Below are 22876 nucleotides of genomic sequence, written 5' to 3'. Positions count from 1 at the left end.
TCGGCCTCTGAAAGTGCTGGGATTACAAGCGTGAGCCAGTGCGCCTGGCCTACATGTACTTATAATAGCAATCATATTCTGCATGCTCTTGACAGTGTTTGCATGCATTTTTTTAAACGTGTGTTTCAGAGATCTTTCCATGTTGTTACTTGTAACAACCATAGTAGCCACAGCTAACATTTATTGAACACTTTGTATATGTGTAGGGCACTGTTCTGAGAACTTCACCTGTGCTACTTATTCAATTCTCACAACAAAGAGGTTGTTGTTAATTCTGCCTTTCAGATGACACTGAGGCACAGAGAGATTCAGGGGTTGCCAGTGACACAGACAGTAAGTGGTGCAGTTGGGATCTGAGGCCTGCCAGTCTGACTTCAGAGTCTATGAGCTTAAGAGTCTATGAGTTTCAGAGTCTATGAGGTAAAGAGTCTATGAATACCATATGGTACTGCCTCTCAGGCTTCCGAACTATTGCAGGGTGTTTATATTGAATCCAAGACTCTTGAAGAATTTTAAGCTCCTTTTTGGTTATGTACTTAGGGTTTAATTGGGCACTGCAAGCTCAAGTGCACTCAGAGGCTAGGGAGGCATGGTAAATAAAAGACATATAGAAACGATGGGACCCATGAGAAAATGGAAATTGTGTGTCACAGTAAAGGCTTTCAAATTTGAAATTGTGTTAAATACCATGGTCAAACAAAACACGTCTCAAGGCTGTATTGAGCAAGCGAGCTGTGGATGCGTGGGTGTGGAAACTTTGCTAAGTAATCCCCTCTTAAAAACTGTACCACGTTTTAAAAAATCTGTCAACACTAATTGACTTTAGGTGGTTCCAAAATCTTATTATTAGAAGTAAGATGACAGAGATATCTTGGTATACACACGCCCATATTTCTGTAGATTAGATAGTAGGCAATGGGCTCTGCTGAGTCACCAGCTAATAGATAGTTAACATTTTATTATATACTACCACAAAAGCTCTACCAATTTGTATTCCAACCCACAGTCTATGAGAGTGACTATTTCCTTGCCAATGCATGATAACATTCTTTCAATTTTTTTTTTTTTTTTTTTTTTGAGACAGAGTCTCGCTCTGTCACCCAGGCTGGAGTGCAGTGGCTTGATCTCGGCTCACTGCAAGCTCCGCCTCCCGGGTTCACACCATTCTCCTGCCTCAGCCTCCCGAATAGCTGGGACTACAGGCGCCTGCCACCACACCTGGCTAATTTTTTCATATTTTTAGTAGAGACGGGGTTTCACCGTGTTAGCCAGGGTGATCTCCATCTCCTGACCTCATGATCTGCCCGTCTCGGTCTCCCAAAGTGCTGGGATTACAGGCGTGAGCCACCACGCCTGGCCCATTCTTTTAATTATGTAGTGGGTAAAAAAAAGATGTTTCATTAAAAATTTTGCATATCCTTAATTACTAGTGAAATTTTGTATCTTCGTTGGTCATTTAAATTTTCTCTTCTGTGTATCGTCCACTAAGAATCTTTGCTGAGTTTTCTATTGAGTTGTTTTTTCTTATTGATTTTGGGGTTTCTTTATATATTGTGGATATAAATTCATGGTCTCTTTTAGGTAGCATTAAAAAAATGAAAGGGGGCCAGGAGTGGTGGCTCATGCCTGTAATCCCAGCTCTTTGGGAGGCTGAGGGGAGCAGATCACTTGAGGTCAGGAGTTTGAGACCAGGCTGGCCAACATGGTGAAACCCTGTCCCCACTAAAAATATAAAAATGCTGGGTGTGGTGGCTCATGCCCGTAGTAACTACTACTTGGGAGTCTGAGGCAGAAGGATGGCTTGAATCTGAGAGGCAGAGGCTGCAGTAAGCCAAGATCGAGCTACTGCACTCCAGCTTGGGCAACAGAGTGAGACTCCATTCATCCTCCCCACCAAAAAAGTGAGAGGTGACATCGGGTATGGGTTATGAGCACAGTCCATGAAGTGAGGCTGTCTGTATTCTAATCTTGGTTGTGCTACTTACTAGCTGTGTGATCTTGCCCAAGTGACTCAACCTCTCTGTATCTCAGTTTCCTAGCCTGAAAAGGATAATAATAGTGCCTACTTCACCCTGTTGTAGGTGTAAATGAATAAGGACACATTAGATTGGCATCTGGCACATAATTAGCAGCATTTGAATCAGTTATTATTGTATTATTGTTACTTGTTGTAAATATCTTCCTATCTGCTGTTTGTTTTCAACTTTGTGCTGCCTTTAGTATTAAGCAAGTTTAAGTTTAAGCATATATATATATATACATATATACACACACACACACATATATATATATATATTTATTTATTTGAGACAGGGTCTGTCTCTATTGCCCAGGCTACAGTGCAGTGGCATGTTCATAGCTCACCACAGCCTCCAACTTCTGGACCCAAGCAATTCTCCTGCCCCAGCCTCCTGAGTAGCTGGGATGACAGGTGTGCAATATTGTATCAGGAAAATTTAAGGTTTTTTTTTTTGTAAAGATGGGTTCTTATTATGTTGCCCAGGCTTATCTTGAGCTCCTGACCACAAACAAGCCTCCCGCATACTTGGATTACAGGTCTGACGCACTGCTCCTGGCTGTAAGTTTGAAATTTTTAAATAGTAAAATCCATCAATCTTTCTCTTCAAAGCTTCCGAATGTCATGTCTTTTCCAAAGGAGGACTTCTCTGTCTTAAGTTTATTTATGAACAAATTCTGTTTATTTTACTACCTATGTTGCATTTTCCTGCTGTTTAATCCATTTAGAATTCATTTTTGTGTGTAGTGTGGAATAGAACTCTACCCACTCCATGAAAGAGGCATCCAATGTACTGTGTCTACCTGCAGGCTGGCTGGTCCCCCTCCGGAATGTTGCCACGTCAGGGGCTTGGCTTGGTCTCTGTTGGCTGGGTGGGCACTCTGCCCACCGGGTGGTAGCCTGGTCAGTCTTAGGGAGGGAAGGTCAATGTTGTTGAGCTGGTGAATGGCTTCCACTCTGCGCCCTGTCGACCATTGCACATACTATGTTCTGTGCCCCAGGCAGCTGATGACGTTGGCCTATGTTGGCCTCTGTCATCTGCTTGAGTCTGACCAATGACAGGTATTGGTGGGATATCAGAAGACAGAATGAAAGAAAAGTCAGAGTGTTGATTCCGCTTGCTCTTTCCCTGACTGGTCACAGATGTGTTCTCTGTAAATAATCCTTCTTTTAACTCACTTCAGTCCAATCTTTTGAATGTTCTCTAAGTGTCCTGCAGGGACTTTGATTCATAGAGCAGTAGGAATGAAATGAATGAAAATGTGAAACGACAAGATTTCAGATGGAAGGAAAGCAGGCAAGGCTGACACATACAATAGAATTTGATATCAATTCAGCCAAAAATCTGTGAATGACAAGGAAATACTGAATGAAATCCCTAGTTGATGGCCACTCTAATTTTTTCACCCATTTGGGGAGAAAGTTAATTGTCTCAGCAATTGCTAGTTGTTCTGGCACTATGGAGTGTTTAGCTGAGATTTAAAGTTTGTGGCCATGTGTTATAACACAACATGATCTCCCAGGATGAATATTTGTGTTGGGGGGAGGAGGAAAGAGTCCTGGAGAAGGAGGGAGTGGATGGTGCTACTGTCAACATATAATTAAAATAAGTTTTTCAAGGTCCTGTGTTTCAGGAACCTATGATTCTAGTGCGATAACAAGAATAAAATGTGGCTTGAACTATAGAAGCTTTGGGAGAATTTTTAGTGATTGTATACAAAACCCTTTGACCCGGGTCCTGAGATTTGCCCCATGCTTTAAACTCCTTTAAAAATAGCCTCGTTACGGCTGTGTGAAGGATGGCCATGTTTTTACCTACCTCCTATAAATCAGGACACTACACTGTAGAGCTGGTCAAGATAAAACAGTAGAAACACTGAATTAGCAACTTAGTACATCTTCTGTTATGGTATATTAATTATAGATGGATAATAGTTAAGGAGTAGAAATCCATCCTACACAATTGTGATTATCTCCTTATTTCTCATTTAACTGACTTATAAAAACTGTCCATTTCGCCCTCTAATTTGTTTTGGGCGGTTTGGTACTTCCTGCTGATTCAACTACCATGAACTTAGCAGGAAGTAATTAAAATGTGAATACCGGCCAGGCGCGGTGGTTCACGTCTGTAATCCTAGCACTTTGGGAGGTCGAGGCAGGTGGATCACTTGAGGTCAGGAGTTCGAGACCAGCCTGGCCAACTGGTGAAACCCCGTCTCTACTAAAAATACAAAAATTAGCTGGGCATGGTGGTGCATGCCTGTGGTCTCAGCTACTCAGGAGGCTGAGGCAGGAAAATCATTTGAACCTGGGAGGCAGAGGTTGCAATGAGCCGAGATTGTACCACCGAACTCCAGCCTGGGTGACAGAGCAAGGCTCCGTCCCAAAAAAAACCACAAAAATCAAAAAACAAAATGTAAATACCCTTGATCGGCTGCTCTGGTGGGAGGCAGGAAGCATGGGACGGGGGAGGTGTTGTCATTTAGGGATTTATGTGGAGAGTCATGAGACACTGAATTCTGTGCCACGGAAATCTGTTCCTGCCGGACTCTAGGCAGAAGGTGCCATTTCCTATCCATCATGTCTTAGCGAAGGCCGTCTTCTTCAGTGTCCTGATCACCTACAGGGAATGTACAGAGAGTTCAGTTAGAAGAACAAAGAGCAAAAGAAGTTCCAAGACATAGCCAATATCTGTCAAGCCAATTAGGAGAAAAATAAAGCCTCCATAGAAATAAATAATAATGAAGTATTTAAATATTAGTTACTGGTTAGCTTATTTATGGTTTGTTCATCCACGAAATTGTAAACTCTATGAGAGCAGGGAACATCTTCTTTAGCAGTCTATGTCTAGTTCCTAAGCAGTGCTTGGCCTGTGGTAGTTACTCATTGGCTATTTATTAAATGAATGAGTGAATGAATTCATGAGCAAGGATTTAGCACAAAGGACTCTGAAAAAAATGAAGGAATCCTGAGCACACACTGTAGGGTTAGTTAGATTGCCCCGAGATTACAGAAGGTAATTAATTCAGTTTGTACCTTGTGGTAGACAAAATAATGGTCTACTAAAGATATCTGTGTCAAGAGGGAATTACAGTTGCAGATGGAACTAAAGTTGCTAATCAGCTGATCTTACATTAAAGAGTTTATCCTAGATTTTCCTGATAAGCCCAATGTAATCATAAAAGTCCTTTAAATTAACCAAGGGAGGCAGAGGAGGGGGTCAGAGTCAGAGAGAGATTTGAAGTTTTGCTGGCTTTGAAAATGAAGGAAGAGGCTACAAGCCAAGGAATTCAGGCAGCCCCTGGATTGTGGAAAGGCAAGGAAACAGCTCTCTTGTGGAGCTTCCAAAAGGAACCCAGTTCTGCGAACACCTTGACTGTACCCCAGTGAGACCCATTGCGGACTTCTGACCTGTAGAGCTGGGAGATAATAAATCTGTGTTGTCTTAAGTCACGACCTTTGTGGTGATTTGTTACAGCAGTAGTAATCCCCCTATGTAGTCGATATTTGTTAATTTTCACCTGTCTCCTGTGAACAGTGCCCACATTATTCTTTGGGGAACTCCCTTTCTCAACCCTCCAGGTACTTTGTGTAAAGTCAGTTTCCTTCTTCATATTGGATGTGAGCAGGTGATTCAGACGTGGCCCCTGGGAATGTTGTATTTGCCTGGTCAAAGTTGTTAGTTAAGGGTTGGTTAGATTTGTGTCCTTCAAAAGTAAAAGCGTTTTTCTCTGGGATCTTGGGGAGCAAGGCTTGTAGGCTTGAACTGTGGAGATGTGGGGAGCCATCCCACCACCATGGAGAGCCTAAAACTGAAGGCAACATGGAGGACCTCAGAGCCAAGAGAGGACGACAGATTGGGTCTTTGGACAAAGCCGCTCTTGAATTTTTCTATTACATGAGCCAATAAATTCCTTCTTCTGCATAAACCAGTTAACTTTTGCTTTTCCAATTCTATCATCAAGTTCTAGTGAAGAGGCATAGGAAGTGATAGAAACAACTCTATGTCTTTTATAGTGCACGTTTAGATATGTGTGTGTGATATAATTTGGATATTTACCCCACCCAAATCTCATGTCGAATTGTAATCCGCCATGTTGGAGGTGGGGCCTCGTGGGAGGTGAGTGGATCACGGGGGTGGATTTCTCATGAATGATTGAGCATTATCCTCTTGGTACTGTCCTCACAATAGTGAGTGACCTCTCACAAGACCTGGCTGTTTAAAACTGTGGCCCCCTCGCCTTCTTTCTCTCTTGCTCTTCCTTTCACCATGTGACGTGCCTCCTCCGGCTTCACCTTCCACCTTGATTGGAAGCTTCCTGAGGTCTCCCAGAAGCAGATACCGCTATGCTTCCTGCACAGCCTGCAGAACCCCGAGGCAATGAAACCTGTCTTCTTTATAAATTACTCAGTCTCAGGTATTTCCTTAAAGCAATGTGATAATGGACTAATACAATTTGTGTTTGTAGAGATGTGTGTGTAATACACTGTATATATTCTCATCATAGCCATTCTCAGTTACTTTTTCATCTTTGTAAAAATCTGAGTTAAATACTTCCAACCCCAACACCATCAGTTATAGCTCTATAGAGTCAGGTTCTCTGCTTGACATTACCTGACTATTAACATCAAGACTGTATCAGAAAGACGGTACCCTATTATGGAAGTATGCTGCAACACATCTTAATTCTGTCTTTGAATGTTCCACATTATAATCTTGCGTAACATAATGAAACTCTTCATCATTTGAAAACATTAGCTATGAAAAGTTTTAAGTATTACCAGGAGGCCATTTTTTAAGTGTAATAATTTTTTTAATGGTTTGTCTTCATTAAGTAATTTCACTTGATTGTCTCAATATTTAACTAATCTATTTCTTTAAAACTCACCAACTTGCATTTTGACACACCAGTGGCTTTTTTTTAGTTGAGGCTTATCTCATCACTGAGTTATACAGCATCAAAGAGTAACATTTTTCTCTCTGATTGTGTGTGTGGGAGCCTCTTGCAGGAGAATTCATTCTAGGTTTAAGGCTGTCTCTGCTAAAAATACAAAAATTAGCCAGGCATGGTGGTGGGTGCCTGTAATCCCAGCTACTCAGGAGGCTGAGGCAGGAGAATTGCTTGAACCCGGGAGGCGGAGGTTGCAGTGAGCCGAGATTATGCCACTGCATCCCAGCCTGGGCAACAGAGCAAGACTCTGTCAAAAAAAAAAAAAAAAAAAAAGAAATCTGAAATGCCTATTACGTGTCCAAGTGCAAATGTTGAGGGGACAGTGGGGTGACAGATGTACCTACCGTGGCATGACTGGAGGTAGAGAATTGGAGTCATTGTCATCGAGATGGTATCTAAGTCCATGGACCTGCAGTGGTAATCCAGAGAGAATATAAACATATTCAATGAGAGAGCCTAAGCTGAGCATGACAGAGCCTCACATTTGGAAACTGACCAGTGGAGAAGGAGACCAACAAAGAGACCCAGGCAGAACAGTGAGCAGAAGGTGAATGTGCTGATGTAAAAGCCAAGAGATGAGAATATTTCCAGAATGACTAAATGACTGGCTGAGCTGAATCCTGTGTGGAACTGGGAAGAGGAAAAAGAGATAGCCATTGGCTTCTTGGAGTCTAACTTATTACCTTTAGAAATTAAAAACAAAACAAAACAAAACATTTTAATAGAGATGGGATCTTGCTGTGTTGCCCAGGCTGGTCTCGAACTCATGGGCTCAAGTCATCCTCCCCCCTCAGCTCCCTAAGTGCTGGGATTACAGACGATCCTAACTTATTTCTAAATAAAAGACTGTCCCTAAACAATCTTTGGTCAAGCCTAAAAGAGAGTTTAAAACATTTTAGCATTTTTTTTTCCTCTGAGGCAACTTGGGGCAGTGACTTGCATAGCAGTTCATGTTTTAGCATAGGCAAAATACTATTTTATACTCTGATGGGAATTTCGTACTGTTTTATACTCTAATGGGAGTATAAAATCAAAATGATTTTATGTGCCAGAAGTATTATTTTTCATTAATCAAATGGTGCAGGTAGACAGATAAGAGAGAAAGAATGACAAATTCTGATGATTTTAATAAAGGCACAGAGGCTGGGGGATGACAGTCGACTGGCAACACTCAAGACTGTTAGTCACCATCTCTTTATGACATCAGCCTGGATTATCAAAGCAGACATCACAGGGGAATGATATATGAAGACTTACATTTTCAAGCACTTAAAAAGATATTCTCCACAAAATCTCATCAAAAGCTCTGTGAGTGCCCAGTAACTAACGGCTGCACAAGATTTAGAGTTTCCCTAAGATCTCCCAATTTTAGTTAACAGGATCTTCCTGGTCAATAAATTTAAGGCAAACGTGGTTTAACAGCCTAAATAAACTGCCGAATTTCCTCTCCGAACATGCAGTATTTTCCTTCTGTTACAATAAAACCCACAACCATTAGAAAACATGCCCATTCCCAAGCAAAAGCAAAATGGTCACACAAGAAAAATCGCCACATGACATCTTCTCAGCTGCTTTTGTAGCCACGCAACTTAACTCTCTCCAGATGTAACCCTTCATTCCTCCCACCTCCTCGTAATTTTTGTCTTGAGTGAAACTACTAAAGGAGGTTTTTTTTTTTTTTTTTTTTTTTTTTTTTTATGTGAACTCAAAAGTAGGAGAGACTGAATTGCAAGTTTGGTGATAAGTACTTGATAGAGTGGGCTTTATCTCCCGACCCTGGGATGTACATATAAGGGTAATGGCATTATGAGGAAAAAAAAAACCCAACCTAACAGAGATGGGTCAAAAAGGCTAGATTTTAAAAATCATAACTCATGTGGAGTCTACGGGTTGCCAGGGGATCAGCTAATCTACACTGGACTTGGGAGGAGGTGGCTCTGCTCCTTGTACCTCTAACTTTTATTCTCCTCCTAGGACAAGCAGCATAGCCCTGGCATGTCCTTCTCATGGTGATGATAGAGGTGAAGGAGACCAGGCTTCATCGTGCATGTGCTTTTTCCACATATTTGCTTTCCATTTGCTAATGTCCCACTGGTCAGAGCATGCCATGTGGCTGAACTCAGAAGCAAGGGTCAGGGAAAGCTAGTTGGCCTTTTGATGGGAGGAACAGCAAAGCCATGTGGCCAAGGGCTTAGATATAGGGGAGAGTGAAGGATTGGGTCTGCTAATACAACCTACCATTTAGGGGCAGATCCAGTTCTCCCAGATGAGATCATTGAAAGCCATCACAACACAGGAGGAAGAAAAGTTCTAACTTTCCTGCTACATATGACTTCCCCATTGTCCATGGGATGAAGCTCTTTGCAGGGATTTCTCTTCTTCATGGCTCTCCTGTCCTTGACTCTGTCCCTGTATAAACCTACCTTTTTCCAGTCTCCATGCTGTAAATCTCATCTGCATTGAGGGAAACTCCCTCCTCTCTCCTTAGAGCCAGTCCATTCCTCTCCAAAGCACTACATTTCCTCACACCTGAGCATCTAGGCTGGTAGAATGTTCCTTAGGATGCTTGATGGTATGTTTTGATTCCCCATGTGACCCTTTGAGGTTTTTCCATGAGCATGCATCACAAACTTGCTTCTTTCTCCACATAACGTTATTCCCTCTCTCTCTTATATACACACACACATACACATACATACACACACACACACACACACACACACCCTTCACACATATTCCTCTTAAGTCCTAAGGATAAATATTAATTCTTGAAGACAGTCAGGTCTTTATAAAGAAGAATATTGTCTGTGTTTCCCTCTCTTTCTGTCCAACCATAAAGAAATGCTGCCGGTTCCAAGATGGCTTCACATCCCCCATCAGGTAAAACCACACCATCACCTTTCTTTCTCTGACCCGGTATTCAAGCCAGAAACGATGATTATCTTTTCCCTCTCTCCATTCTATAGGGGAGTTAGGAGAAATTCATTCTTCTAATTCTACACACAGCATCTCCATTCAAAAAAAAATGTATAGCATTTCAACATCACATAGCCTGAATTACACATGAACAGAGATTGCTGTTGATGCCATTAACAGACCTCCTAGGTCAAGGACTAAATTTGAATTCTGTTTGTCTGGGTTAATCCTTAATAACTTCCAGTTTAGAGAAGATTAAAAAAACTATTAGATTAATCCCCCAAGTAAGGAGATCTTTAGACAGCAATTGTTTGGGGCCATTGCAGTCCAGTTATATGAGGTTGTGGTTTCCTAAAATGAAGCAGAGAAAAGCAAGATTTTTTGATTTGACAAAGGAAGTTTATTCTGCCATTTAGGCATCTAAGACGTAGCTTTTTGGTGTAAGGAAAATGATTTAAAATACACTGTTCTAAAATTCTGAAACCCCATGGCCTTGGGAGTCAGTTCCAACCTTCACAGATGACCTAAAGAAGGGATTTCTCCATTGAAGTGTGTTAAAATTAAATAGCATATGTATTAACCTGTTCTCATGCTGCTAATAAAGACATACCCGAGATTGGGTAATTTATAAAGGAAAGAGGTTTAATGGACTCACAGTTCTACATGGCTGGGGAGGCCTCACAATCATAGCAGAAGGCAAATGAGGAGCAAAGTCACATCTTACATGGTGGTAGGCAAGGGGAGCATGTGCTAGGGAACTCCCCTTTATAAAACCTTCAGATCTCATGAAACTTACTTGCTATCATGAGAACAACAGGGAAAAGACCTGCCTCCCACCGGGTCCCTCCCATGACACGTGGAAATTATGGGAGCTACCATGCAAGATCAGATTTGGGTGGGGACACAGCCGAACCGTATAAGCATATATCAAAATTTTTAGGTGTCAGAGAATGTTGAGAATGTTTAATCATGTGCATGAATCTAAATAGAATTCTGAAAATAGAAGGGGACAAAATGTCTGTGGTTCTCATTCCCAACTCTTTGTAAACTAAAGGAAGGATTCAGCTTTGTACTTCCGTATCTAGGAGCCTTTCACAGATCTTAGCTCTTTTTATTCTCTGATTTTGGGAGAATTTAAAAGGGATCATGGAAGTCATGGCAAACGATTTCAACCTCATTGTTTTAAACGGTTCTTCCCCTGCTTTCAACATGAATCTAGTAGGAATTCTCCATATTTGTTACCTGTGGCAGGTTGTAGGATCCTGGCTCTGCAATTAGGCAGACCTAGATTTGAATGTCATTTCTACCATTTGCTATAGGGCAAACCAGCAGAGGAAGCTATGGAGTCCGTCTAGCCTGCGATTCATCAGCAAAACAGGGATCAATTCCATATTGGCAAAAATTCCTTCCTTGGCCAAACTTTTATCAGGCTCCTCTGAGCCCTCTCCTTGACCAGAGCCAAACATGGGCTTTCATCTTTGTCTTCGTAGTATCCCGTTTTAGCAAGAATCCTAAGTTCATTTGGAAAGGGCTCCCACCCTTTACATCTGACCAAATTCCTCCCCATCACCATGCTCCAGGTGATGTCTGATTACCTTAATCTGTCTCGGCCTTAGCCAGAATCGCCCCTGACCCTGATGTTTCCTCTTTGTGATTTTCAGTCCACCAACCCCCACCCTGCTCCTTGCCTATAATCTCCACTTTTCCTTGCTGTATTCAAAGTTGAACCCAATCATTTTCCCTACTGCAAAACTCCATTGCTGTGGCCCCTACACCCATGGCGATGGTCCTGAATAAAGTCTGCCTTACCATCTTAATAAGTGTCAGAATAAGTTTTTCTTCGGCAGTATCTGTCTTGTATGGTTGTGTTAAGGATTAAAAGGAAGATGCACATAAATTACTTAGTGGAGGGCTTCATACAGAGTGGATGCCTAATGCATTTTCATTCTTATTGCTCTTAATGTTGCTTTTATGATGCCATCCTCAACTCCTTCCTACTTTACTTCCTCTTCCTCAGAACAATCCGTTAGAGACCTAGGGTCAGTGTTTCCCCCAGACATTCTCCTCTTCAGGTTAATCAACCCCAGATGACTCAGCTATTCCCTGCGTGGTGTGGTTGAGGCATCTCCTATTTTTGTTGTTTTTCTCTCAATGATCAAATGCAGCCAGTATCACTGACGCCTGGGGCTCATGGACCCAGAGAGACTCCTCAACCTGAGGATGGGGGGAGAGGCCACTGGCCAAAGGGAAATATTCAGTGCCCTCCACCTGGAGCTGGAGCCACTCTTTACATATAAATTAATGGAAATCCTCCAATAACTAGAAAGAAGGCAGTGGGAAGAGCAGATAGGTGGGGTGGAAGCAAGAGAAAAGGGTAGCTTTTCAAAAGACTGATGTAAAGATATCCTCTTTACAATCTTCAGCCTGTCCTTAATTCACATGCTTAGGAATTTTATCATTACTGTTAGAAACAGGGTCTTGCTCTGTTGCCCAGGCTGGAGTGCAGTGGTGCAATCACAGCTCACTGCAGCCTTGAACTCCTGGGCTCAGGTGATCCTCCTGCCTCAGCCTCCCAAAGCTCTGGGATTATAGGCAGGAGTCGCCATGTCCAGCCTAGAACAGACACTTTTGAAGGGGGATGTTGTGAGTTGAATTGTGTGCCCTCCAAAAGACATGTTGAAGTCCTACCTTCTGGTATCTCAGAATGGGACCTCATTTGGAAAGAGGGTCTTTATAGAAGTAATCAAGTTGAAATGAGAAAATTTAGTGGTGACCATAATTTAATATGATTTATATGTCCTTATAAAAACGGAGAAACATGGACCCAGGTCCTCACAGAGGCAAGATGATGTGAGGACACATGGGAACATGATGTGATGAGGGAGTATCCATATGCTGCGTTTACAAGCCAAGGAACGCCTGAGACTCCCAGAAGCTAGGAGAGACGCCTGGAAACAGGTGCTTCCCTAGTCCCTTCAGAGAGAACACAGCTCCCCCAGTACCTTGATTTTGGGCTTCTGATTTCCAGAACTGTGAGACAATACATTTCTGTTGTTTTAAGTCATATAGTTGGTGGAACTTGGAGCCCTAGAAAACTAACACAGAAGAAAACTACGGAGTTTTGAGAAATTAAAACCCTTATGGAAATAAAACTATAGTTATACATGTACCTTTCAATCAATGAAGTGAATGAAAGTGGAAATACAAAACTTTAAATCCAGGAAAGTCCACTGTTACTGCTTAAAAATCAATCCCACCTAAAGGCTGGCTTGCAGGGCGATTTGCTAATGACTTAGTTGTTTCTACAACACAAACCACAATCAAAATAAGCCATAGCACAGAAGGATGGGGAGCCATTCTTACTGTGTCATATCATGTCACCAACAGAAATTAAATCCGGTCAGGCACAGTGGCTCATGCCTGTAATCCCAGCAGTTTGGGAGGCCGAGGCGTGTGGATCACCTGAGGTCAGGAGTTCGAGACCAGCCTGGCCAACATGGTGAAACCCCGTCTCTTCTAAAAATACAATAATTAGCCAGGTATGGTTGTGCACACCTGTAATCCCAGCTACTAAGGGGGCTGAGGCAGGAGAATTGCCTGAATCTGCAAGGCGGAGGTTGCAGTGAGCCGAGAGCTCACGCGCCACTGCATTCCAGCCTGGGTGACAGAGCAAGACTCCGTCTCAAAAAAAAAAAAGTTAAATCCAAGACTTTTTATTGTCAGGAGGTCCTAGTGTCAGGCTACATTTCTATATGGATTTTGGCCCATAATCACAAATAATGGAGAACTTGCTCATTAACAATTCCAAAGGTAGATGATATTTGGGGGGTCGGGAGAGTTTAAAATGGCAAGCAGAGTTATACTTAATGCATGCTGGCCATCCTGAATGTGCCATTGACTTATGCATCACTGGGGGAGTTATCGTTTTACTTGGCTCCCAAAATGAGCCTCAAGTTTCAATGCTTTAAACTTCTCATGCTAAAGAAATCAACATTTTAATGTAATCAGAGTTCTGGAGAAGAAAATCTGCTATATTTGGGAAAAAGAACATTAGACCCTAGGGGGATACTGTCTTAGCATTTATGGACATCAACCAAAGGGTTTCATGCTCTAGATCTTCCTGTGGGCACCAGAATGAACTCTCTTTTCTCTACAGGTAATCTGTGAGGATGGTGCAACTTTTTCAGAGGAAGTGTGCAACCCACAAGAGAATTTTACCTTGTTAGAATTCTGCAAGGAGTGATCCTTATCTCATTTCGCCCAGTCTAGGCACCCAAATCTCAACTCAACATTTAGGAAGTATTGCCACAGTTAAGCGTCTACATATAAAGTGATGGGACGTGGCAAAGAGATCAACAGAATTCGTTGAGAAGACTGAGCTCCCACCTCATTTATCCAGCTACAGAGCATCTGAGTACGATGGAAGACCTCATAGGAGTTCCTCTTCCTCTTTGCGATGAATATGTGCAGTCTTTAATCAGTGGGACTGGCCAAGGTGGAGCCTTCTTGTGTATGTCTCAGGCAAGTCTTGCATCACACAGGCTAGTTTATACTGGGTTGAGTGCTTTGCTCTTCAGCATCAGGCCAGGCATGGTGGCTCACGCCTGTAATCCCAGCAGTTTGGGAAGCCAAGGTAGGTGGATCACTTGAGGCCAGGAGTTTGAGACCAGCCTGGCCAACATGGCGAAACCCTGTCTCTGCTAAAAATAGCTGGGCATGGTGGCATGTGCCTGTAGTCCCAGCTACTCTGGAGGCTAAGACACGAGAATCGCTTGAACCTGGGAGGCAGAGGTTGCAGTAAACCGAAAGTGGAGTGATCATAGCTCACTGCAACCTCAAACTCATGGGCTCAAGCAATCCTCCTACCTGAGCCTCCTGAGTAGCTGGGACTACAGGTATGCGCCACCACACTAGGCTAATTTTTAATGTTTTTTTCTGGTAGAGATGGGGTCTCACCATTTTGCCCAGGCTGCTCTCAAACTCATGGCCTCAAGCATTCCTCCCGCCTCAGTCTCCCAAAGTTTTGGGATTACAGGCGTGAGCCACTGTGCCTGGCCAAGTGTAGGTTTTGAAGCATGAGTGGTATATAATACAAAGTGAAGGATTCATCCTACTGCTTGCTGTGGGGTACAGGGAAAATACCCAGATAAATTGTTCTCACTGGGATTCATGAATATCAGAGAAGTGGCAAGTATTTAAATATCTTATGGGTTATGAGCAATAAATTGGTTTATATTGAGTGGCTGATAAATATTAGAACTCAAAATTAAATGTGTACATTAAATTTACTAAATTCTAATAAAATATAAATTAATATAAAGTAACATTGGAAAACAATTATCAAACTATTTAAACCATGCTGAAAGAATTGGGAAGGAAGTGGCACACTTAGGTTAATGCAAATTAACTTAGTCCTTTTAAGAACAACATGTTATTGGGAGCTACAAAACTCTTCATATGCTTTGACCAAGCAATCTCATTCTTCAGAAATTCATTCATTGGAATAAACAAAAAAGAAGCCCTAAGTATGTAAGTATGAAAGTATTCAATTTAATGCCCCCCCCTTCTTCTTCTTCTTCTTCTTCTTCTTCTTCTTCTTCTTCTTCTTCTTCTTCTTCTTCCTCTTCTTCTTCTTCTTCTTCTTCTTCTTTGTTTGAGGCCATCTCATGCTGTCACCCAGGCTGGGGTGCAGTGGGGCTCACTGCAATCTCAACCTCCTGGGCTCAAGCTATCCTCCCACCTCAGCCTCCTGAGTAGCTGGAATTATAGGCACGCGCCACCACGTCCTGCAAATGTTTTGTATTTTTTGGAGAGATGGGGTTTCGGCATGTTCCCCAGGCTGGTCTCAAACTCCTGGACTCAAGTAATCTGCCCACCTCGGCCTTCCAGAGTGCTAGGATTAAGGCCGGAGCCACTGTGTGGGACTCGTAACACTGTTCTTAATATAAGAATCTGTGACCAGCTATTCCCAATAAGAGGGGGATGGTTAAATGAACCATGGTTCACTAACTGAATAGAACATTTACTATTATCATCACATTGTATGAATATTGTAAATAGGAGGATGCACACACATTTGTCTGTAGCTGGTGCTTAGTAATGAAGGGAATGACAAAAGCACCTGTTCTTATGATTATGACTATGCGTGTATATAGTCATGCATTCATTCTAGCAATTGTTTTGATCACTGATTGTATAACAGGTGTTGGTGCCAGGTACAGGAAACATACTGAGGAAATGATATGGTTTCTGCTCTCATTGACGGTCACTCAGCCGCAAGGTAGCTATGGGAACAAATGGAAAAGTACGGAAATTCACAAAACGCTAATGGAGGACAGTTAGGCAAAGATGAAGGGAAGGCTTCGTAAAGGAGCTAACATGTATCTACAGTGGAGAAATCACTTGCATAAGGGTGGAGGTACTAGAAAGTACTTAAACATTCTTAATGTCTTTATTGAGATATAATTCTCATACCTTAAACGTGCTCATTTAAAACATACACTTTAATATAATTTTTACTATACTCACGGAGTTGTTTCTGTGTGTATGTGGTTTGTGTGTTTTTTTGGTTGTTGTTATTGTTTGTTTTTTGAGAGGGAGTCTTGCTTTGTTACCCAGGCTGGAGTACAGTGGTGCGATCTCGGCTCGCTGCAACCTCCACCTCCTGGGTTCAAGCGATTCTCCTGCCTCAGCCTCCTGAGTAGCTGGGATTACAGATGTGCGCCACCACCCTTGGCTAATTTTTGTATTTTTAGTAGAGACGGGGTTTCACCATGGTCAGGCTGGTCTCAAACTCCTGACCTCATGATTCGCCGCCTTGGCCTCCCAAAGTGCTGGGAATACAGGCGTGAGCCACTGCGTCTGGCCACTCACGTAGTCTAATACAAACATCACTGAAATCTAAGCAGAACGTTTTCATCCTCTCAGGGAGCACTGCATTTTTGCTCTATTAAATTTCTCCCAATGTTAAATGTTTTTCTAATAAGGAATTAAGATGTAGAGACAGAAACCTCTGATGTCTGGCCACAATAGGGAAGCTTATGTCACATGTGAAATAAACCAGAATTATGCCATCGTATCTTTCAGTTTTAATTTTATTAGTGACAAGGTAAATAGGTACATGAAAATCTTCACAGATATCTACACATATATTTAAATAAAATAAGAGTTGAGTTCTAAGAATGCAGTTTCAGTGGTGACTAGTACATATTATTTTTTGTATAAAAATCTCCAAGTTTATAACACTTAATTTGCCCCTATTCTTGTGTCTTAAAACCCAGCGACAAGAATTTAAAAAGGGAATTATTTGAAGAGGAATACAGATAGACCCTCAGAGGAGAATAGCACGTTATGAATTATGAAGGCAATCGGCAATGCTCTAACTAGAAGCAGATAAACTCTGTGTGTTCTCTGTCGTCAGTATGTTCTCCGGGCAGAACTGATTGCTGGAAGTTTTGCCTGACCTCAGTTTCCTCCCCTCCTCCATTTGCTTCCATATTTTATTTATTTATTTATTTATTTTTGAGACAGAGTCTTGCTCTATCACCCAGGCTGGAGTGCAGTGGCGCAATCTCAGCTCACTGCAACCTCCGCCTCCTGGGTTCAAGTGATTCTCTCTCTGCCTCAGCCTCCCAGGTAGCTGGGATTACAGGCAACTGCCACCATGCCCAGCTAATTTTTGTATATTTAGTAGAGACGGGTTTTCGCCATGTTGGCCAGGCTGGTCTCGGACTCCTGACCTCAGGTGGTCTGCCCATCTCGGCTTCCCAAAGTGTTGGGATTACAGTCGCGAGCCAACGCGCCAGGACTTTGCTTCCATATTCTAAAGGGCAGAGGGCCATTGCGCTTGCGCGCACGCGCATGTGCGCAGCAGCCTTCTGCAATTCCCATAGGTCGCAGTGCCTGTGGGCAGGTGGAAGGTGCCCGTCCCCCTGGAAAGGGGCCATCTTGGCTGAGACTCTGGGATGGTGCAGTTCACTTTGGAGCCTTCGTGCCTTGCTTCATTCTGCGTCTCAGTCTTCCTCCCGGCATCTCTAGTTCCTCCCAGGTATCCGCATAAACTATCTCAACAGGGGTCTCTGTTTATGTAGCCCTAAGAGTTCTCAGTTCCTTCACAAATACTGGCTTAAAGACAAGGGGTGCATTTTTTCAGGGATCTTTTAGGACCCCAAATCCCGAGGAGCTAATCTTTATTGGTCACAGATCAGCCAGGATCACCAGAGTCAAGGCATTACCTGGAGACAGAGAAAGCCGTCTGCCATCGCTCATATCATATCCTATAGATGGCCACCTACTTGTAAAACTGGCTCTACCTGGAGGACTAACACCAAGGACCCCCAGAAGCTGGTGTGGACACCCCTTAAATTCTTTGAGGCAAGTTCAGTGCTCATCCATAGTCAGCCACACAAACCAGCTTTGAGCTCCTGACAGACCCGAAACTGCTACCAGGACAGTATTCAATTCAAAGGCAGGAAGAACATGAACTGCACCAGTGCGCTCGTCCATGTGCCTTTCATTTGCTCCTCAGTGAAGTTCCGCAGCTGTAGCCAAATGGCTCCTCTCCAGGTTATGGCATGACATAAAATTTAGTGTCTGTGAGCTTGGCTCATCTTTCAAATAAAGCGTGATTGTTGAAATCGGGACACAAAGTTTTCCAACAGCTTTGTAAACTTAAGGATTTGGGTCAGCTTGTTCTATCATACTTAACGTTTAGGAAATTAATTAAAAAAAATAACGCCAGTGTAAACATGCTTCAGATACATAGGTCTATAAAATATTGCACATAAAAATTTGTTCAGTATTTCTTCATAGTAATTTTTCATTATTAAAAAAGGATACAAAATTGTGCAGACTACCTATACATTTGGCTGGTCAATTTTACTTCAAAAATGATAATATTACATGATTATGAATTATTTACAAGAGTTTTAAACATAAAAAAATTTGTGATGGTTAAATTCAAGATGATGGGAAAATAGCTTAAATAAAAGATTATTCTCCAAAGTTACATATTATAAGGATTAGCAGTAAAATAAGTAATAAAGTTGAAATAAGCAATTTTAAATAAAATCTTTAGGAATCAGTTTTCCCAGTTTGGCTCATGCCTGTATAATTTTATGTTTTGTCTAAGTTATAGTCAACATATTTTCTCTGTGTATACAAGTACAAGGCATAGCAGGAAAAATAGGTATTTAATCCCAAGCTAAATATCTGTAAGAAGTGTTGCTTCTTACAGACATTAAAAATAATGTTTACCCATATTGTTAAATTCCTTTTTAATTAATGAACTCTAGACATTTTACCATTACTTTTAAACACTCCAAAGGGTAGAGAGTTCATGTATTAACTAAGTCATGAAATTCATGTATTAACAAAGTCAATGGAAAGATATACAAGGAAATATAAATGCAACATCTTGCAAAGCTAAATTAAGCAGATGTGAGTCTCTGGATAATGTGAATGAAAGGAATTTCAGATCGAAGGCAGCAAGGTATTAAATAGAACTGATTCCTAATGCCAGTCTTCCTTTCCTTAGCACTGTCTAAATTCTGAAGAAGCTCTGCTAAATGAGTTATCTGCACACGGTGGTTGTTAGGAGGAAACTGAGTGAGTGATTTTGAAAACTAGCCAACCAAATCTTAATTTCCAAATTCTCTAGATGACAGATTCTCAACCTAGAGATATGGAGAATAAATAAATAAATTTTCACCCTCACTCACAAGATTATTTTTGTCCTTTCAAAAGTACTTTCACAGTACCAACAACATATTACTTGTCTCCCTGAGCCATAATGTCCTTAGAAATGTTTCTTTTCCATAGGGAGGTGTCAAACGTTCCATTGGATACAGTAGTGTTGGACGGTGCGGTCTTAGTTCTAAGTTCTATAGTAATTCAGTCATTTCACCTTAGTTCACCTTGTAAATTCTATCGTGATTCAGACATTTCATCTCTGCAACTTATGCTGGATTGATCTGGACTGCAACTTACGTTCCCATACCCATTTCAAAGTGTCTGCCAAGTACAGAACGATTAAAGCAAAAGAAAATCTTCCACAATTGCCGATGGCTTCTCCAGCGTTGGTGTTTCCTTTTCCAGCAGGGCTCAGTGGGCACCCATGACAATTTCTCCAAAGTGTGGTGTAGATGAGGTGATGTTTCCAGGGTCCCCTCCATTTCCTGGGTGACTGTCAGGTATCAGAAAGCCTTGATTTTAACCTTCATGTTCTTTTCTTTGAACAGGACCCGTGTTTGAGGTCTTTGGTCTTTTTTTTTCTTGTCATGCCTCGGGGGTCTTGTCATTTGTCAGCTGTTCCCTGTCGGTCATGTCCTCCTGAGGAGGTCTGGCTCTGTCAAAGAATCCACACTATAAAGGGAAAGATGGGCTATAAAATCACGTCATTCTGGGAACCTGTGAAACCCCTCATTCAAAGAATTTTCACTTTATGTATTTTTTTTCTTTTTTTTGAAACAGAGTCTTGCTCTCTATCCCCCAAGCTGGAGTGCAGTGGCGTGATCTTGGCTCACTGCAACCTCCACCTCCTGGTTCAAGCGATTCTCCTGCCTCAGCCTCCAGAGTAGCTGGGATTACAGGCCTGCACCACCACACCCAGCTAATGTTTGTATTTTTAGGAGAGACAAGGTTTTGCTATGTGGCCAGGCTGGTGTTGAACTCCTGACCTCAAGTGATCCATCTGCCTCGACTTCCCAAAGTGCTGGGATTATAGGCGTGAGCCACCATGCCTGGCCCTTTATGTATTTTCGAAGGAGCCTGGAGCTCTGTGCATATAATCAGTTCATTTCTCCAAATTAGGAGGCGTGAGCAGAGTGTTTGTTACTTGTAGAGAGTTTATTGCATAGGGCAAGGTGAGCAGGAGGGCAGAGTGCTCACACCCTTTCTCCTGCCCTGCAGTTGCAGTAGAAGATGTCCCTTTCATACAAACCACTTATGGACCTTGGATACTTTCCCGAGATCACAGGAATGTGTCCCAAGGATTTCCCACATGCTTACTGGAGCAGAAGCACTAACTACTGACCAGGAAAGGGAGATTGTCTCCTAAAGAATCCTGTCGGCTGCTTTGGGATGGATTATAGGAAGAAGTGAAGAGATGGCCACACATCCCTCCGTGCTTGGTGGAACAGAAAGCATATATAGAGGGAGAATCGATTTGTCATTTATTTCAATGCCAGAACCAGGTAGGCACAGAATCTTCGTGACTTTCCAAAGATTAGCCAGCAACTCAAGGAGGAGGTGACTCTAGAATTTTCTTCCTCTTCAGTGTCAAATTAGTACTTTGCCAAGCAAACTATATTTTTTCCTAGACACCTGGAACCTCAATTTTTTCTTCTGTTTCTCATGTTGGAAGCCAATTAACTGGGTTTGGCTTATAGACATTGAGTCATCTCTCTTTCCCAGAGCTACTGGAATATCCTGTCAATTGGCACACATGATTGTGTCTTATACTCATTGGAAATACAGTTACCATGAGTGACAGAACAACACAAAAGTCCATTCTAAAGGTATGTCATAGACCACGTGGGTGTAGGATGGCACAAACAGCTGATAATGATCAGAAACGCTATTACTTAACTCAAAGTCAAGGTTTTCTCAGTTTATATGTCTATTAGCCATGCTGCATATTGTTTCAAAATAAAAATGCACTATGATTTTAGGGAACACCACACAGTTATAAAAGATGTGACTGGGTTAATTACTCTATAGTCATGTAACTGGGACGTCATTTCCATTTTGGAATGGAAGGCTCTGTGAAACCTGGCAATTGTTTAGGGGCCAGAAATTAATTCCTATTGTGGGCTTTTAGAACAAACCTCAGTAAAACACATCAAAGACTAAGTTCAGGCTTCCCAATGGAGACAAGCTAATTGGCAAGATGAAAAACCAAGCACAAGCATCCTATGACATGCATGATCTATTTGGCCTCGTTAATAGCTGAAATAAAAAATCAGAATTGACCTATATTAATTGCATCTGCATAGTGCTTATAAAAAATCTCAAAGGATTGATGATAGGGCCATGTCAATAAAAAGCTTACGATCTTGGTTAATTAAACAAGAAAAAGAAGTCTCCATTAGAATATTATCACTCTAAGCATACTGGAAAAAAGATCACAGGTCTTAGTTAATACAGCCTAACTCTCTATATATTTATTTACAAGAAATCTCAAGATGAAAGCAACACTAAGCACCTCCAGTCATCTTAAATGTCAGCTATATAAACATATTAAGTATGCCAAAGCAAACAAGACATGATTTTCCCTTTATATCCTTCAGACTGTTCAAAATTTCCAAAAATGCCTCCATAATTGTCTTTTAAAATCCCTAACTATATCCCCCTAAATTCCCTCAACAGCCCCTCTAGTTTAAAAGGAAAATAAAGTAAATCAACTTACCTTCCATAAAGCTAAGGTTAAAATGGCCAGAACCAACAATCCAAGAAGTATTGCTAGTATTATTACCCATAATGGGATTGAGAAGGAAACATTCGGAGTTGCCCAAATAACTGATGTCTTAATCTGAAATGGAAAACAAAGCAAATGAGCTCTAATGGGGAAACTATTTGGTGAAATAAAATAGTAATTACCAATACAATACTGGAAGTTGATCTGAAAGGATCCATATGACAACTGAAATTATCTAGGGGATATTTGAAAAGTAGCACTAGAACATGAACTCTTAAAAGCTAGCGCGTTCTCAGATCTGCTTCGTTCTGTAAAATTCTAATGAGAGATTTGGTGGGTGGGTGGCTTCAAGTCACAAAAACCCTAGAATAGAATTGAGTGGGTCAGGAATCAACAAGTTGGAAAGGAATGGCCATAACTTGGGTTGTACCTTCTACGGGAACAATGGCAAAAAGTAGACCCACTAAAAAACTGAATGAGTCTGTCGACCATGTGTCTCCTTAGAACTCAGCTAGCCTCACTGAGAGAGGTAAGCTTGTGAATAACCATGAATCCTTGGAGAGGTGACACTTGGAG

At 41.8% G+C, this 22876-nt stretch overlaps 1 protein-coding gene across 3 annotated transcripts in view; it reads right to left on the bottom strand.

Moving 5' to 3' along the window:
- Nucleotides 1-4411: 4411 nt before the first annotated feature.
- The window catches only part of ITGA8 (integrin subunit alpha 8), a 221473-nt gene continuing 203008 nt past the window's right edge, over nucleotides 4412-22876 (bottom strand). Inside the window, exons 29-31 of one of the 3 annotated variants that reach the window (XM_017874133.1) lie at nucleotides 22292-22414; nucleotides 7314-7378; nucleotides 4610-4637 (exon numbers count right to left, since the gene is read on the bottom strand). In XM_017874133.1, the coding sequence (XP_017729622.1) occupies nucleotides 4634-4637; nucleotides 7314-7378; nucleotides 22292-22414 (192 nt within the window). In that variant the 3' untranslated portion in view covers nucleotides 4610-4633. Of the gene's footprint in view, nucleotides 4638-7313; nucleotides 7379-16963; nucleotides 20248-22291; nucleotides 22415-22876 lie in introns of those variants that run through there. The other 2 variants (XM_017874144.1, XM_017874126.1) reach the window with 2 other exon arrangements.

This window comes from Rhinopithecus bieti, unplaced genomic scaffold, assembly GCF_001698545.2.
Source record: "Rhinopithecus bieti isolate Rb0 unplaced genomic scaffold, ASM169854v2 scaffold_1012, whole genome shotgun sequence".
Taxonomy (NCBI): Eukaryota; Metazoa; Chordata; class Mammalia; order Primates; family Cercopithecidae; genus Rhinopithecus; species Rhinopithecus bieti.
Note: the sequence above shows the minus strand (reverse complement) of the source record. Positions and strands in the feature narration are given on the sequence as shown.